The following is a 17,399-nucleotide window of genomic DNA, read 5'->3' on the forward strand; positions in this document are numbered from 1 at the left end:
TTCTCTAGGTTAACCCATGCTCAGATGCTCTCTTCTCCATGGGGCTAGTCCAATATGACATCATGTCCTCTCCAACTTGGGTCATTACATCTTCCTTCCTTCCAACCTTTTCTTTGCATCTATCAAGTGTAACATAATATCATTTAAAAGTATCTCTATTATGTATGTCTCTTGACTAGGTATTAAGCTATGTGCGTCCAGTGGCTTTTTGTCTGTAAAATCTATAATCTCCAGTAAATCTTAGTTGAATAAGTGAATGTCTTTGTTTTGAGGTGGTAAAATGAACTTAAAATATAATAAAGCAAACCTGCAGAACTAGCCTTTATCATAGTTAGGAGAATCACTAAAAATAATGGAAGTTTTTCCTATTCGGTAGACAGACAACTTGGATGAGAAACACTCAACCACCGGTTGGATGTAGACACCGACAAGAGACTTTTACTCTCTTGTGCTTTCGCTCCTCCTAGAAGTAGAATATTGTTTTAGTTTGTTTGGGGTATTCAGAGGAGGATGATAAATAGATCCGTTTCTAGAAATGTATACAAAAATAGCAACAGCCTAACAAAGCTCTACATCCAGGACCAGAAATAGTGGTACTTGCCTGTGCTCCCACAGCTTGGGAGGTTAAGGCAGGGCACTGTGCTAGAGAGAAAGATCAACCTGGGAGAATGGATCTGCTGTCTACTTCTCATCAGCCAGTTCTACCAACACAGGCAGCCCTGAGCTGCTTTCTTCTGGATCATCTAAGGAGGCATCCCACTTCTCTTACACAGAGTATAGTATAAATTAATACACATACGTACTGCCATGGATTTTCATTTTTTAAAAATTTCACGATATATTTTGGAAATCTTTCTGAATGGTTATACTGTGTGTCCTCGGTCTGTTTCCACTGGGCACCTAGTATGTTGTTGTCCAGCCATGCTTTAAAGTCTCGGTGTGGTCCAAGCTAGCCTTGAACTCATGCTCCTCCTGACTGAAGCCTCAAGAGCTAAGATAACAGGCAGGCATCACCACACCCAGGGATGTTTTCTTTTCTTTTAAATAGCTACTGCAGTACAAAAAATAAATGACCACCAGAGTTGTCTGTCTCTTAAAACATACTATCCTGTATGGTAACAGGAGCTTTTAAAATGTGATATAAATTATGCAGCTTGAAATTAGGGGTGCACCCAAAGGCTACATGTCTACTCCAGAATTCCCAAGGTGTAGTAGAAGGGCTCGCTCATGCAGAGGCTGTTCAATTTGCGCAGGCATAAAGGCTAACACTTACCTGTAAAGGAGTCGCACAAGTGTAAAAACTGTTCTGCTGAACAGTCTGTAAATGCTTTATCAGGTGAGCAGGGCCAATGCTCCAGCCGAGCTGGAAAGGAAAACCACAAAAGCAGATCTTAAGTAACCTAAGGATATATATCATATCTAAGAGAGTCATTAGCATAAATGACAAATACGGGCGATGCAGAAATGTCCCCAGGAGGAATGTGGGGTAGTGCTTGTTGTTTTAAAGTTCCCAGCTCTGCCCTCACCCCTCATCCTGCCTTCTGAAGGTAAACACAATCTAGAATCACTGTGAGCCCCTCCCCTTGCTGATGTGTCACTTCTGATACGCAGGAGGAATAAGACCAGCAGTTGCACTTGCTTGAAGTCTAGGTACAAGCGCCTCTGCATGGCAGCTCAGACAACTCCCCCACAATTAAAGCACACGAGATCTTTAATTCTCCTGGCCTCAAGTGCTTCCTGTGTCTCAGCCCCAGCTAGTCTCAATATGGCTGAATGAGAACTGAATTTTAACTGGGGGATTATTTCTTGTCTTATGAGATGGTATCTCCTGTAGCCCAGGCTAGTCTTGAACTCACAAGATAGCTGAAGATGACCCTGGGTTCCTGATTTTCTTGCCTCCACTCCCAAGGGCTCAGGATAATGGCTTTGGCCACCACACCTGGATGAATGCAACAGTTTAGTGGTTGGTGCATGGGGCTGAAGGTGGCTGACCTGCCCTGATTTCAGTTTATTAGCAGTATGATCTCAGACAAGACAGTAAAAATTCCCATGATTTTAGTTTTATAATCTGCAAAATAGGGACAATAACCATGCCTACTTTATACTGTGCTTTTAAGAATGAAAAAAAAAATTAGCATGCATAAAAACACTCAGTGCTGGGGCCACAGTTAAAACCATAGTATTAATCAGTCTTATTTTTCTCTTTTCATATGTAAATATTCTTTGTAAAGAAAATGTATTATTAGTTGGTCACTCATAAGAAGAAAAATTGCTTGATTTTTCTTTCTTTTAAGAAATCACTTGGTCTCAAAAAGGATGAAACATGGGTGGGTGCTAGGATTCTGAAGGTAAAAGCTTGCTTCCTACCAAGCCTGAGGACCCAAGGTATCATGGATCCACACATTGGAGGGAAGGAACTGACTCCTCCACATTCCCTCTGACCCTCACACATCCCCCACAGCACACATTACCCCTGCTCCCAAATAAACACATGTAATTAAAACTAAAAGGTTGACCAGTAAAGACAGAAAGGATCAATAACTCTAAAACCCCATATACATTATGTATGCATTTAAAATGCAAAATATTCTACAGAAATTAAAGCGACGGCCTGTTTTTAAGAGCCCGATTTTTCTACAGGGTACTGGGGACTGAACCCAAGGCTGTCACATGCAAACTACCTGCTCTACCATTGAGTCCCAGCCCAGCAGTGCCCTCTCTCTTACCTTCCAGCCGGTCACACTGAATGTCTTGCCAGCACTTCCTATTGTTATTGTTCTCTCCCACATACCTGGAAGAGTGGCTTAAAAGAAAAGAAAACTAAATAAGTGGCTATATATCTCCTCTCTAGTTATTTCTTATCAAATATAGTCTAAAAACACAATGCAGACAACATGAACTCAAGGAAAACAGATATATTACATAGTATCCTTAGTGGAGTTATTTCAGTATTTTTTTTTTTTAGATAATTCAAATTTAAGGTCATGTTTAGTTAAAACTGTTGTAGTTTGTTTCATTGTTGGACCAATATGCAGACATGCACAACAGTTTCATCACTTTATCTATGTCTGTCAGTCTGTCCACCCATCCATCTATCCATCTATCTATGAATCTATTTAATTTTGGCCTAGCTGTGCACAGGATGTGTGGATGTCAGAAGGACAACTTTTGGGAGCTTGTTCTCTCTTGTTTCTACCATGTGGCCTTGGGGATAAGACTGAGGTCACCTCAGCAGTGGTACCAGCAGGACAGGCCAGGTGTCAGCTGTCACTGAAGCTGGGACACTCAGTTCCTAGTGCTAGTCATGACTGCAACATTAAGCAGCTAATTTTCCTGGACAGTACTGGGGATCAAATCTGGAACCTCTCCCATGCTTGGCATGCGCTCTACCACTGAACACTTCTTTCTAGGTCTGTTTTCCCACACTTCCGAGAGTGGTGGTTAAAATGTGCAGTCTACTGTACAAGCATCACTGCCTTTAATTTTGGAACATTGTTTTTTCAACCAGAGTCAACAAGCCTCTTGACTGATATCTTCTAAAGTCACACATTCACAGTGGCGCATCAAATCCGTTAGTACCAGAGAGCTGAGGAAACATGGCAGTGGCACCGGCTAAGAATTAGGCACGAGGTGGCAGCAGTGACAGTGTGCTGAGGGCTGGGGTGGGGACAAGTAGGGGGTGTTAGGCAATGGTAAAGGGCAAGGGAGCCAGGGTTGACTTGGCTGTGATTCGGAACACCACATAGGCTTAGGCAGGCAGAGAGGAGGGGATGGCATTCTGTGCTATAGTATGAAAGGTAATCACAGTATTTTTTAACATATTAGCTGCATAGCATAAAAGGAAAAGAAATCCAAATATTAGTGATTTAGAATATCAACGAAATACATGTATGTGTTAGAGAGGCAGGTTCTTTGTGATGGCTAAGATACCAGTTTTGCCACTGGACGATATCCCAGCCAAGAACATCTCACCCAGTAAGAGTAAATTCTACGACCATTTTCTTCCTCCCCCTCCAGCGTTTTTTGCAATAGTATCTCAATGTGTGGTTTGGGCTAGCCTGAAACTGGTTACATACACTAGATTGGTCTTGAACTCATAGAGATCACCTGCCTCTGTCTTCTGGGATGCTAGGATTAAAGGTGTGCACCTCCACATCTGGCTCACTACCGTTTTCTTTTTTTAGATGTTTAATTTTATTTTTATATGTATGAAAGGCAGGAGGCATTGGTTGCATACCCATGCTTCAGGGCAAACAAACTGCATTTTTCTAAATTATTACATAGTGAATTCATATTTTTTGCATTAATTTAATTTTATAAGCTGTTGCAACAACTAAAGCAAGTCTGAGTTAAAAATGTGTCTTCAGGGGGCCATCAAGATGGTTTGGTAGGTGACAGTACTCGCTGGGCGAGCCTGACCACGTGAGTTGGGTCTCTGTATCGCAGAGAAGGGTGGAAAGAGAGACAGGACTCCAGAATGGGTCTGTGATGTCAAAACATCCCATCCCTTGTGAGTGCCCCATAGATATGAAGTTTCAAAAAGTTTTGCATATCTTTATCAAATAGCATCAGTTCTACTGTCCTCTGGGTGCTTATCACATACAAGGAAACAGTACACTCCTGTCAGCATAGTGGTCCTTTGGGTGGAACTCAGGTTCTCAGGCTTGGCAACAAGCACCCTCTCTGTTGACCTATCTTTCTGGACCACAACATTTGATTTTTAAAGATTGGTCTGAGTTTCAAACTGGGAAATCGTCCAAATGACCTAAGACAGGTCATCAACAAGATAAACCATGGTGGGTTCCAACCCAGTTTGGGCACATAATAACACTGAGCTGTGTAATTAACATCTTGAACTACAAATTTTCTGTTTATAGACTTGCTGTGATGAAAATTAGTCCTCTTCAGTGGAACTAGCGGCCACCAAAATTTGGATGACTGTTAAAAAGTATACCCCTTCCTACACTGAATCTGATCATTAAGCCTGAAGATTAATAATGCAGATTAATCACTTATCTCCAGATGAAGTCGCCCCAGTGTCCTAGGGACACTTGGCTAAATCTTACAACACAGACTGAGGTCTGGGTAAGGCTAAAGCTTACAATACACACTGGATAAGTCATGGTGCGGCTTGGTAACAGAGACTGGAGTGGAGAAGCATCTGTGAGTGTTTCCTTCTCAGGCCAGCTGCTGAGATCAAGCTCTGTAGTTTATGCCTCTCTCTAGCTAGACTAGCCTTGAACTGGAGACCCTCCTACTTCAGACTCAGGAGTGGCGTGGTTTATAGGTGAGTGTCACCATGCTTGGCTGGAGTTTCCATTTCTTCACAGTCCCTATTCATCACCTAAGGTGGCAGAGACACATTTTGCTTCTGACCTTCACCCAAAACTGACTCTGACTTTATCTATCTATCTACCTACCTACCTACCTACCTATTTATTTATTTATTTGCAGTCACAGAACCAATTCCTTTTGCTGTAGTTCCCCAAGTATAATCATTGTCACTCTGGGGACAAGGCAATATATAGAATTTTGAAAAGACACCTTAGAGGTTTTCTTATGCATGATTTTTGTAAGCCATTGGCAGTAGCTGCCACTTATCTGATTTTGAAAATTACACATCACTTAACAAGAGGATCTAGTAAATGAATATTAATCACCAAGTCAAAAAAAAAAAACCCTCAAATGCATTTGCTGTGACAGTTTTGTTATAAAGCTATGAATATAACTTGGATTTAAAACTATTATGTTATGCATATGGTGTTTTTGTTTTTTGTTTTTTTTTTTTTTTGGCTTGACTGTGTCTGTGCACTAAAGTGCTGCAGTTGAGAGCTTGGATAATACTGTAGGATTTGGGTAAGATAGCTTAGTAGCAATGGCAAAATCCCGCTGAGGACAGAATAGCAATAGCTTGCCATTCTACAATTCCTTGCTGTTGTTTGGCAACTCATTCAGCACAAACAATCATGAACCTTTTCATGAAAAGTTCTGTGCCAGGCAGGGTCTACACACCGAGGAACAGCAGGATTCTTGTTAGGAAGCCAAAGACAGGCAAAAGACCTACTCTGCTGGTGTCCCGGCTTCGTAATATGATCTCAAGTCCTTTTCCTCACTTGAACATTTGTCCCTCCAGCTGAACTTTAATCCCTCAAGCATGATCCACCTAAACACTTCCTGTAAGTGTCGCACAGATGCCCATCACAGAGACTATTTTAAAGCTGGCCTGGGATCCTTTCTGATCAGTTGTTCCACATGTGACCAAAGACATTCCGACTCGAGACTCTTAATCGGTACCTATTTTTATGTGCGCATGTCCAGTATAGACAAGCCATTCATAAACCTCATCGCTGATGCACAGAGTGTCGTGCTTGACGCAAAGGTCAGCAATGACTTGCAGCTCCTGTCTGGTATACACCTGCACACATGAAAAGAAAGGGCACAGCCAGTTACTCTACACATGAGAGAGCAGCGACTCCCAGCCGGTGTGGGCAGAGAGGCTCGCTCACCTTGCCGAGGGGGTTGTGTGGAGTATTTAATATTATGGCTTTTGTTTTGGAACTGAATTTACTTTCCAGTTCTCGAGGATCGAATGTCCAGTCAGAGCTAGTCCACTTCATCCCGTCAGTAGGTTTCTAGGCATGAAGAATAAGATGTGATTTTTAACAAACTAATTCATGTTTGCTGTCTTACAGACAACCTAATAATGGAAAACGAAGATTTAAGACAGACCTGACATAGGCAATCGAATAAATGATTAACAAAGAAAACACACACACACACACACACACACACACACACACACACACACATAATTAGGCTCTAATTCAACCTCGAGAACCCAGAGGACCCAGGCCTTATGTACACACTGGTTAAAGGAAACAGTGAACTCCTTCAGCAAAACAGCTGTTGCTCTTTCCCACAAGCCAGTTGTAACTATAGGCAACAAGAGACAGTCCAAGACTGATGGAGGAGTCTATGAATCACCTTAGTTACTGTAGTCGTTATTTTCAAAAGACTTAGCTATGTCTTTAGTGACAAAGTAATTGATATTTTACGACATTCTTCAAGCCCATAGCTGACAGGGGACTTACAGATCTCAGGGGAATAAACACAGGCACTGCTCCGGCCATTCTCACCATGGGTTCATAACAGTCATAAAAAGGCACCATAATTATCACCTGAGATAAAAGCAAACAAGAACACAGGAAATCAGCCAGCAATTCTTCTCCGAGGCACTGTGCAAGTGATGGGATACAGCAATGAAAAGACAGGTCTGGTCTCTGTGGAGCCAATGCCTTAGTGCAGAAGGATATAAAGGCACCCAGCAAGTCAAAGCTGGAGTTCTTAGTCTTTCAGAAAACCTACAGATGGACTTACAGTGAGGACATTCCAAGTTGTCACATATTACAGGTTCACACACAGGTTTATCTGAGGCCTAGGCTGTTCCCAAACAGATGTTTTAACCCAAACCAGTAAGGACTTTTCTTTTTCTTTTTTTCTTTTTTTGGATTTCAAGTTACAAACTACAAGGTAGGATGTACTTGATATATCAGACAGTGATGGAAGTCAGATTTTGCGAATGACTCTTTACTTTGTAGAATGAAGTGCTAACTTAAAAACAGTGTCTTGAGAGTAAACATGTGGGGGATCAGGGGATCAGAGTGGATGCTGTTGTTCTTGTGTGATGCCCATAGCATACCCCCAGGTGTGTGGTATCTGTCACCTGCCTCTTTCCTAGTCTTTAGATCAGACTTCTTGACTCTCAAACTCTCCTCCAATCACCCTTGCTGCAGGTTCAGGTTGAGCAGCTGGTCTGATTTGCTGCATTCCTCCTCCCCCCACCCCCCCAGACCTGAACTAGGACATTTTTCTATGTTTTTTTCCCTTTATTTCTCTGTGGTGGTTTGAAGGAGACTAGCTCCACAGGCTCCTATATTCAAATGCTTGGTCCCCAGTTTGTGGAACTGTTTAGGAAGGATTAGGAGGTGTGGCCTTATTGGAGGAGGTGTGTCAGTGGGGTTTCAAAAGTCGACACCGTTCCACGTCTTCTCTGCCTCATGGTTGTTGTTTCCACATGAAAGCTCTCATCTACTGCTCTAGCATCATGACTGCCTGCCTGCTACCATGCTCCCAGCCATGTAGCACATCGTCTCTACCCACCTGCTAAAACTATAAGCAGGCTTCCAATTAAAAACCCTCTTTTGTACGTTGCCTTGGTTATGGTATTTGGCCAGATAAATAGAAAAGTAAGTAAGTCAGTACCCGTTCTCCCTTTCCTCCAAATAAGATCTTCTCTAGCCCTGACCTCTCAAGTTCTGGGATTATAGGTGTGTGCTACTACACTTGTCTAGCTTTCTACTTTTATATACATTTTGAACACACTTATTTGTTGTGTATATGCTCATATGTGCAGTGTGGTGCAGATGTGGGAGTCTGAGGACAAAGTGGTCAGCGTCGACTCTAATGCCATCACATGGGTTCTAGAGATCAAACTCAGGTTGTCCAGCTTTGCAGAAAATGGCTTTACCCAGTGAGCCACCTCGCCAGCCCATGCTTTTTTATCCTTTAAAAACCTAGCCCTATTTCATGAAATATGAAGTATAAGTCTAATTTTCACTCATGTTAATGTCTACCTGAGAGTTCACTGAATTTTACAATTATTTTTTTACCTAAGCATATATAAACAAGTGTTGCATTTGTATATATAGTTCTTCATTTTTAGATGATCAGTTGAATATATTCATATGGTTGCTACTCCTAGATAAAAGGATATAAACATTTCTATAAACATACACATGGACTAATGTTTTTATTGAACCTGTGTGTGGGGGAAGAGGGGCTGCATGCCAGCCACATAAAAGGTTAGTGGTTACCCTGGGCCAGAGAAGAACCTGTCTCAAAACAACCACAAGCAAACTAACAAGTAGCTAACTAATAACAGTACAAAGTGGACAAACCTGTTATAATATTTATAACAATAAATGAAAAGGATAAGAAAGCTCAGGAGCCTGAAAGGTATGAGTCCAACTTCTCTCACATCAAAGAGGCATGGGAAGGAACTGAGCGGAAGAATACACAACAGCGGCTAACTCTGGAAGAACACAGCCTTGGGAAGCACCCAAGTCTCTGGATGCTGGAAAGGTGCAACGTCTTTGTGTGTGCTATGGTTATGAGGTGGTTTAACCCACTCTACATTTAAGGCCAGCTAGCTTTACCGCACCATCATCACGTGACTTCAAAATGGATTGAAAGTGAAAAAGGCTCAAGATGAGGGACTGTTTCTAACAGGGGACAGACGGAAGCACGGGGGTCATGACAATGTTCATGCACTTACTTCATCTCCTGGGTCCACCAATCCTTGGATGGAGTTAAAGAGAGATCCATATGCCCCCACCGCCACAAGGATTTCTTCATTTGGATCAATTTGACGTTGATAAATCTTTCCATATAAGCAGGAGAGAGCTTTCACAAGTGCTGGATGACCCTGTTGTATTAAAGATTAGGACAAAACAAAATCCCACCTTGAAATTCTTTATGAAAACTACTTCTTTGAAGTAATGTAACTAGTTTTAAACTTGGGTTTAATACCTAGTATTATCCCCAAGTGTATATTTTGCCTACGCGTGTGTATGTGCACCAAATGAGTGGAGCTAGTAGAGGCCAGACGAGGGTGTCGATTCCCTGGACTTGACATCACATCACAGGTAGGTGCTTGGAATTGAACCCAGGTCAAGAGCATCAAGTGCTCTTAATCACCAAGTGGCTCCAGCCTCTAAATTTTTATCTACAACGTGGCAATAAACGAAAAGCTTTTGCATCTTGAGGGCTTCTCTATGAATGGTTATGAAAACTTGCTTCTGATGAAGAGTATTCACAGAAGAGAAGGTTTGCTAACACAGAATTTGTCCTGGGTTCAACTCATATTCTGAAATAGGCCATTCATACTTTAGCATGAATTTATTAACATGTAATAACTGCATAGGCGTAAGGGGCAGTGGTACCTCACCACAAGACCACAGTATATAGATAAAATCAGTAATTAGAATTTGCCTTTAACTTCTCTTGGAAGCTTCAAGCTTCTCTCTTCTATTATAGGTCTCCAAATATATAACAGGTTATTGTGAATAATTCCTACACGTACTTATTATAATCCCTGCCTGTGCTGCAGAAGATGAGAATTTTCCCTACCGTCTTGATGGGTCTCGATATCGGTTATTAATCTCCCGGTCTCTCTTCCCAGTTGTCCTTCCGAGCCTCTAGCAATGACTCTTCAACTCTCAACTACCCTTACATCTACATTTTACAGCTTTTACGTAGGAGACAAAATCCTCAGCACGACAAGTCCTTCTGGTCTGCCTCAGCGCTCCAGTTGACATGGTGTTGGCCGGTTCCACCCACTTTGCTGTGTGTGTCTGGTTCCCATCCTTTCCATGGCAGCAGAATAGTCTCCTGCAGAAGGTGCCATATTTTCTTCCATTCTTCTGTTGAGGGTCAGTCACCTAGACTAATCCAGTATCTTAGTTACACTGACCAGCACTTCAATAAAAATGGGGCAGGGTGTCTATGATATGCTGACTTTATTTCCTTTGGATATAAATCCAGATGTTTCTATACGTGTTGCTCCTTTAACTTTTTTTTTTACATTCATTTATTGTGTTTTGGGTATCCATGACACCTTGTACACCTGTGGCGGTTAGAGAACTACTGGAGAATTGTTTCTTTTCCTCCACCATGCACGCCCCAAGGATCCCACGCAGCTTTTCAGCCCTGACACCCACCTTCACCCACTGACCCAGTTTGCTGTTTCTGCTTCTGCTTCTTTTTGTGACAGGTGCACAGTAAAATCAAGAGCATAGGAGAGATTTTTTTTTCCTCTCCTTTCTTTGTTATGCTTTGCTTTTTAAACAATAACCATCTGGACTGGGATGAGGTGATTTCTTGTGGCGTTATTTACATTTCCCTCATGGTCAGTTGAGGCTAAGCACATTTGTCTATTTTTGCCATGGTTACCTGTGTTTTGGGAGCCTTATTAAAAAAAAAATCATATCCTATCCCAATATCTTGACTTTTTCCTTACATTGTCTGCTACAACTTCCATAGTTTCAGGTCTGAAATGGGGGCTTATAGACTGGTCAGTTAGTGAGTGTGATAGCTACTTGCATGTTCATTTGACACAGCTTGAGTCATTTGGGAGAGGGAACCTCAAGTAAGAAAATGCCTGCTCCCAGACTGCCTCCCAGACTAGCTTATCCACAAACCATGGTGCATTTTCTTGATTGGTGATTGATGTTCACTGTGGGCAGTGCCATCCCTGGGCTGTTAGTTCTGGGTATTACAAGAAAGCAGGGCTGGGCAAGCCCTGAGGAGCAAGCCAGTAAGCAACACTCATCTGTCCATGGCCTCTGCCTCAGCTCCTGCCTCCAGGTTCTTTCCTTGAGTTCCTTTCCTGGCTTCCCTGGATGATAGACTATACATTGTAAGACAAATATCAACCCTTTCCTCCAATTGCCATGGTATTTTGGCATAGCAATAGACATCTTAACGAAGACAATGAGACCATAAGATTCCCCCCACCCCCACCCCTCGCCACCATGACAATCTGGGTCAGGTCAGTCTTGCTGTTTCCCCTGTTCTCCCATCCCCATAGCAATGATTTGTGTGGACTGCTTGGACTTTCAAGTTCAAAGTTAACGTTAATCTACGAAATGTCTGGATACCTGGGCCTTTCAGCACAGAAGACAGAGTTATCGAGGAAATAAGTGTCTAGTTAGAGACAGGGTTCTTTAAGAAGCCAATGCTAAGGCTACACGAGTGTTAATGAGATAGCAAAGATGCTTTGAGAGAATATTTTTCCCTTTCCTTGATGTCCCGAGATCTCATTTTGGAACAGTAGTCAATGAATAGCCAAAATGGGACTGAAAAATTCCTGGAAATTACAGAAGACTCATCCTAAGAGAGCAATGGGCTCCCGAGTTTCCAGGTTAAGACAGTTGATCCTAGAAAGTCAATTTCCTTTAAGTTTAGACACAAACACCCCCCCCCCCACACACACACACAATATCGGTGTATCCCACATGGCCCTGATAGACTCACAAAGCCCCTTGTGTATTGATTCATGTTATCAGTCAATGCAGCCTTTGATAACTCTTCTTTTACGTATGGAGGAGGGGCTATATCTGGAAAGCCTTGTCCAAGGTTCACCACAGAAGGATCCGCAGCCAACTTAGTAAATTCAACCCTGATTCAAAACAAAACAAAACAAAACAAAACCACCACAAAGATTAGGAAGTACTATAATTACAGACTTAGCTTCAGTGTAATATGCTCTCATCATAGAATCAAAACCCAATGGGTTCCCAACAAAAATGTTACTACCCACAAGGTGAGTTTATCTAGCAAACAGTGAATGACCTAATAATCTCAACTTAGACATAACTTAGTCTTAGAGAAGCCAATTCAGAGACATTTATATTCTAGGGACATATCACACACACATATGCCACACCACCTCCAGTAGGATCTGTGTGACAAGTTCCACAGACTGAGGCGATTGACCTCAAAAGGGGAAGGCCTCCTGGAACCGGATGTGGAACTCTTTGCCAGAAAAAAAAAAAAAAAATTGAGCTGTAGTTCTCATGGCAATCTATCTGTTTTGTTTTCTCTTATTCCTTTTCTTATTTACATGTTCCTGGTAGCCTAAGCCAAGATCTAAAGTGAGAAAAATGGGTAAGAAACCATCGCTAGAGATGGGGCCACTAACATGACCTTATCCCTGGAGAAACCAACGCTTTACTTTCGAAATCATTTACAAAACTATTATGATAAAAACTTTCCCAACAATAAAATTTCATATGGCTACACGTGTGACATCAGAGGTTGGTTTTGGTATATGGTAAAGAAAGCCTTAATTAGAAAGAATTAAAATAGTTTAAATAGTGTAAAAAATCAGGCACTAGATATTAAATAATAATTGACATGGGGCTGGAGAGTTAGTTCAGTGGTTAAGAGCACTGACCGTTAAAGATTTATTAACCTGCTCCCAGAAATATGCCACTAGTCTTGGATGACAGCCCCCACTGAATACATCCTTTTAGAATTGCTATATTTTGAGATTTATAATGATGTTACCTGTTCTGTTTGCGATTTACTGAATACATAGTTTCAGAGTGGTAATGCTTGGATGATTTTTGTGCTTTACTGTGCCAAATGACTTTTGTTGGTATTTGTGATTGTTTCACTGGATATAGTTTCTAAGGGATGTAATGTTTGTTTCTTTAATGTATAAAATCCCCTGCTTGAGAGCTGCAAAATACACTCAGGTTCAAACTGCCTCTGCATTTGTTTGTCACCGCGGAATCCTTACCCACCTAGCTTCGAAGACCCTCATTCCAGGGACCCCCATACCCTACTGGGGTGGTCCATGGCACACATATACATTCCAGTATATGGTTATATGTATATGTGTGTATATATATGTGTATGCAATCATACATACATATGATATATACATACATACATATAAACATATGTGGGGAGCTGTTACTAATTTTTCTTGTTTTCGTTTTTTTTTTTGAGACAGGGTTTCATTGTGTAAAAGAGCCCTGGCTGTGCTAGAACGTGCTTTGTTAGATCAGGCTAGTCTTGAAGTCTCAGAGATCTGCCTACCTTTGCCTCCTGAGTGCTGGGATTAAAGGCATGAGCCACGATGCCATGTTTAATTTTTCTTATCAACTCTTAAAAGGAGAGCAAATAAGAAAAAATATAATCCCTGTAGTCCCCATAATCCCAGCACTGGGGATCCTGGGGCAAGAGGACAAAGAGTTTGAGGCCAGCCTGGGCCACATGCATAGCAAGTTCGCACTTCATGAAAAACAGAAAAGGAATCAGTTAGTTGTAAATTTCACAAAAGCACTAGTCAAACGTAGTTTTAGGTTTTCTCTACTGTATATTCAGTGCTAGCCCAGAGGGGTACACTTGCTAAATGAGTAAAGTGGCATAGGTATGAATGGCTAGCTTCCTCTGTTTAATTTTAATGGTGAATTAAATGGCTTCTTTATTGAACTGCAGGCGAAGTTAAGAATCCAACTTAAGGGCCCACGGGAAGCTTTACCACATACCCTCTGTCTAAGACACTCACCACACATTGTGGTCCAGGCCTTCGATTCGTTTGGCGTTTTTGAATTTCAAAGCCATTTTCTGAAAGATATAAAGTTTCTTTTAATTATTTGGTCAAAATTCAAAGAGGTCAGTAAACAATGGGCCACTCTGCCTTTTCCTGTTAGGCTGTAAACGCTAGCATGAGAGGAAGTTTTAGAGCCCCATGCAACATCCTGCAAACTTGTCCAGCCTGTCTCTACTGCTCCTCAGAATACTGTCCCGTGTGCAGCTCACATCTGTACACTCTCAGCCGAGGACAAGACTATCCCAGCAGGAAGGGCTAATCAATCTCACGGCATGAACCACACTCAAGAGTTCAATAATATCAGAGGAAAAAGTGTCGAGAGAATCTTGAACTATGCTCCATACGAAGCTTGCGGAACGTATTATGCATCTAGAATTCTATACAGAAGTCCCTTCTACGGCCTACAGGAAGAACTCAATAAATGGTTTTAAAAATCCTTAATAATGGGTTACAGATAATGATAGGTGACATTGGGAAGCAATGCTTATGTGCCCAGCACTGTTCTGTGTGCTTTACATAATTAATTTTGTTAACATTCATAACAGCCCTACGAAACCTTATGAATTCCACTTATTGAAATAACAAAGTTGAGGTACCATGAAGATGGAGAAAGCTTTTCACATCTGGTAAGTTCGTAATACCGTCTGAAACGAGCCCACGATCTGTCTCTACAGCACATTCTTACTTGTCTTCTACAGACTTTCACATACTGAGGCTTTCTACAAATATGGCTGGAAGTGGCTGCTACAAATATAGTCGTCATTCCCACCAGGTATACTCACACCAGCAAGTAAGCTAAGCCCGGAGTAGGAAAATGCTAGGAGCTATAGTAATCATACCACACATAACATTTCAGTTCTTTCGATTCAAAAGCTGCATTTGGACTCTCTCTCTCTCTCTCTGAAGTACTGAATTAGCTTTAAGTTCATTGTTAGCGGGCTGGTGGAAATAAGAAAAAGTGATTGACAGCAATTTTGCAAGGAATTTTATAATAGAATATTAAAGCAATTTTAATTCAATCTGGAAAAAAGATAGTGATAATGGTTATTAAATAGACCATTGTTCTCCTTCTATTTCCAATAACAATACCAAAGAAATAGCTTTCTCAGCTTCCTGTTGGTAATCTTTGAAATGCCACAGAAAAAAAAAATCACAAGCAAATTCTCTGGAGGCTAACACACTTCAGGAATAGCATTTTGATGAAGCCCCACCTGAACATAAGGCTACTCTAGAGAATACGATGATAAAACTCAAAAAACCCAGCAGGCCAGAGAAAGAGATTTTTAACACAGGCCTTTCCCTCTTTCTGAGACAATGCTGAGATCATAATGAGTCACTCAGCAAGGGACCAGAGATGCAAAGCAGATTCATTTTTATTATAAAGACGTCAGCAGGCCGATGGCTCAGTGGGTAAAGCCTGAGGAGTTGAGTTCAATCCCACACTCCCAGGTAGAAGTCGGGCTTGCACAGGGCTTGTGACTCCGAGACTGGGGGCCAGAGATAGGAAGACCTCAGGGGTTGCCCCGAGTCCAGCAGTCCACCTCAAACACTGAGCTTCAGATAGATCAACGGGAGACCATGCCTAAATATAATAAGGTAGAGAGCAACTGAGGTAGATAGACAGCCTTGACATTGGGCCTCCAGACTCCATTTATGGCTACTTGCATGGCTCCCACACCCATCGCTCCCCAACAAAGGAAAAGAAAAGAAAAAAAGAGAAAAGAACAGGATGGAGCGCAGTCGACAACACAGCCACAAAGTACAGCTGAGTGCCACATTTATTTAGTTGAGGTCAAAAGGCACATTTTGACTCACTTTTATCCAAAGTCTGTGTCTACGTCAGCCACTTCCCACAGCTGCCACTGCCTCCCCTCCATCACAGTTCTATGCCTCAACCACCCAACACTCAAATGATGCACGGTCTCTCTTACTCTGCATGTAGTCTGTCCTCTGCCCAAACCGTCTTTCTACGTCAGCATCCAGCCTCACTATATAGCAATGATTCTCAACCTTCGTAATACCAAGACCCACTCTTGAATTCTATGTTGAGAAATAAGGTTGTGCCAGGTTGCACTGAGTTTTGAATAGTTACGAACATAACAGCAACCATTTCTTTTGCCCGGAAAGCATCCATTGTCCCTTTTCTTGCAGGTGAGAGTACTTCTGTTAAGGAGGCATGCTCTGTACTCCATTCCGTCACTGGTCCTCACCAAACAGCCCTGCCCCTGCATTTGGCCAGCTCTGGTTCCATCTGCCACCTTTGATATTCAAGTTAGACTTTGTTTCCTGCCCTCCCTACATTCCAGGTCAGGTACTTCTATGTGCTCCTGTTAAATTCAATCTTCTCCATTATTTCATTCCTACCTTCCTTCACTTGTATGCCCTTAGAATATAAAATTACCGAGTGCTCTGCCATGTCAGTAAACTTTCTCAAGAAAGTAAGAACCAATAGCAATTGTGAGAGTTATCTCTAGGACTTGGCCATGCAGCGACGGGGTTAGGAAATCTGCAATGTGCAGAGTAGACAACAGGAGAGCCTGCATCACAGCTCAGATCTGAGGTCTCCGTTCTTATTTCCTAGGAGAGACACTTAATTTCTTTTCTCCAAAGACATCAACAGAACAGAGATCATCCATGCTAGGGCTGCTACTTAGCTTTCCTCAAACCCACCAACTGCATGTTAATTTCATCTAAAACCATCTTCACAGAATACCCACACTGGTATTTGAACAGGTATATGGGTACTTAAGGTATCTGTCAGACAAGTCAATACCATCAGAGACTATGATACAGCTCTATGCTGGACACATGGTGAGTTTTCAACAAATATATGATGAATGGAAAAGTTTATTCACATTATAGTGTCACTGAAGTTAGGCACTTATGTCAATCAGCTTAATTTATGCTTTGGTAATAAAAGAGCCTAACATTTTTTATCTATTTATCTATTGATCTGAGTGTGTGTGTGTGTGTAAGTCAGAGGATAACAGGGTGTTGGTCCTTGCTTTATCTGAGACAGAGCCTCGAGTTGGCTTCTATGTATCTCTCACTAGCTTCTAATTTTCTGGGGGAATTCTCCTGTCTCAGCCTCCCATCCTCCTAAACCAGGGCTGGGATGCATGCATGCTATCATACTCAGCTTTGTGTGGGTTTGGGGTTTGGAGTGTGTTGCGGTCTCTGCAGTCCTCGCCGCCCTTGGAGACAGGAACGACACAGA

At 41.9% G+C, this 17,399-nt stretch overlaps 1 protein-coding gene across 6 annotated transcripts in view; it reads right to left on the reverse strand.

Annotated features, from left to right (window-relative positions):
- Kyat3 (kynurenine aminotransferase 3) overlaps nucleotides 1-17,399 on the reverse strand; it is a 42,454-nt gene that overhangs the window by 12,343 nt on the left and 12,712 nt on the right. For all 6 annotated transcript variants that reach the window (XM_029474940.2, XM_029474941.2, XM_021157231.3 and 3 more), the window contains 8 exons: nucleotides 14,138-14,196; nucleotides 12,094-12,238; nucleotides 9,335-9,484; nucleotides 7,092-7,178; nucleotides 6,507-6,632; nucleotides 6,295-6,415; nucleotides 2,727-2,803; nucleotides 1,274-1,363 (listed from right to left, as the gene is read on the reverse strand). In XM_029474940.2, coding sequence (XP_029330800.1) covers nucleotides 1,274-1,363; nucleotides 2,727-2,803; nucleotides 6,295-6,415; nucleotides 6,507-6,632; nucleotides 7,092-7,178; nucleotides 9,335-9,484; nucleotides 12,094-12,238; nucleotides 14,138-14,196 — 855 coding nt within the window. The remainder of the gene's footprint in view (nucleotides 1-1,273; nucleotides 1,364-2,726; nucleotides 2,804-6,294; nucleotides 6,416-6,506; nucleotides 6,633-7,091; nucleotides 7,179-9,334; nucleotides 9,485-12,093; nucleotides 12,239-14,137; nucleotides 14,197-17,399) is intronic.

This window comes from Mus caroli, unplaced genomic scaffold, assembly GCF_978045245.1.
Source record: "Mus caroli unplaced genomic scaffold, Mus_caroli_1 scaffold_3, whole genome shotgun sequence".
NCBI classification, from domain to species: Eukaryota; Metazoa; Chordata; class Mammalia; order Rodentia; family Muridae; genus Mus; species Mus caroli.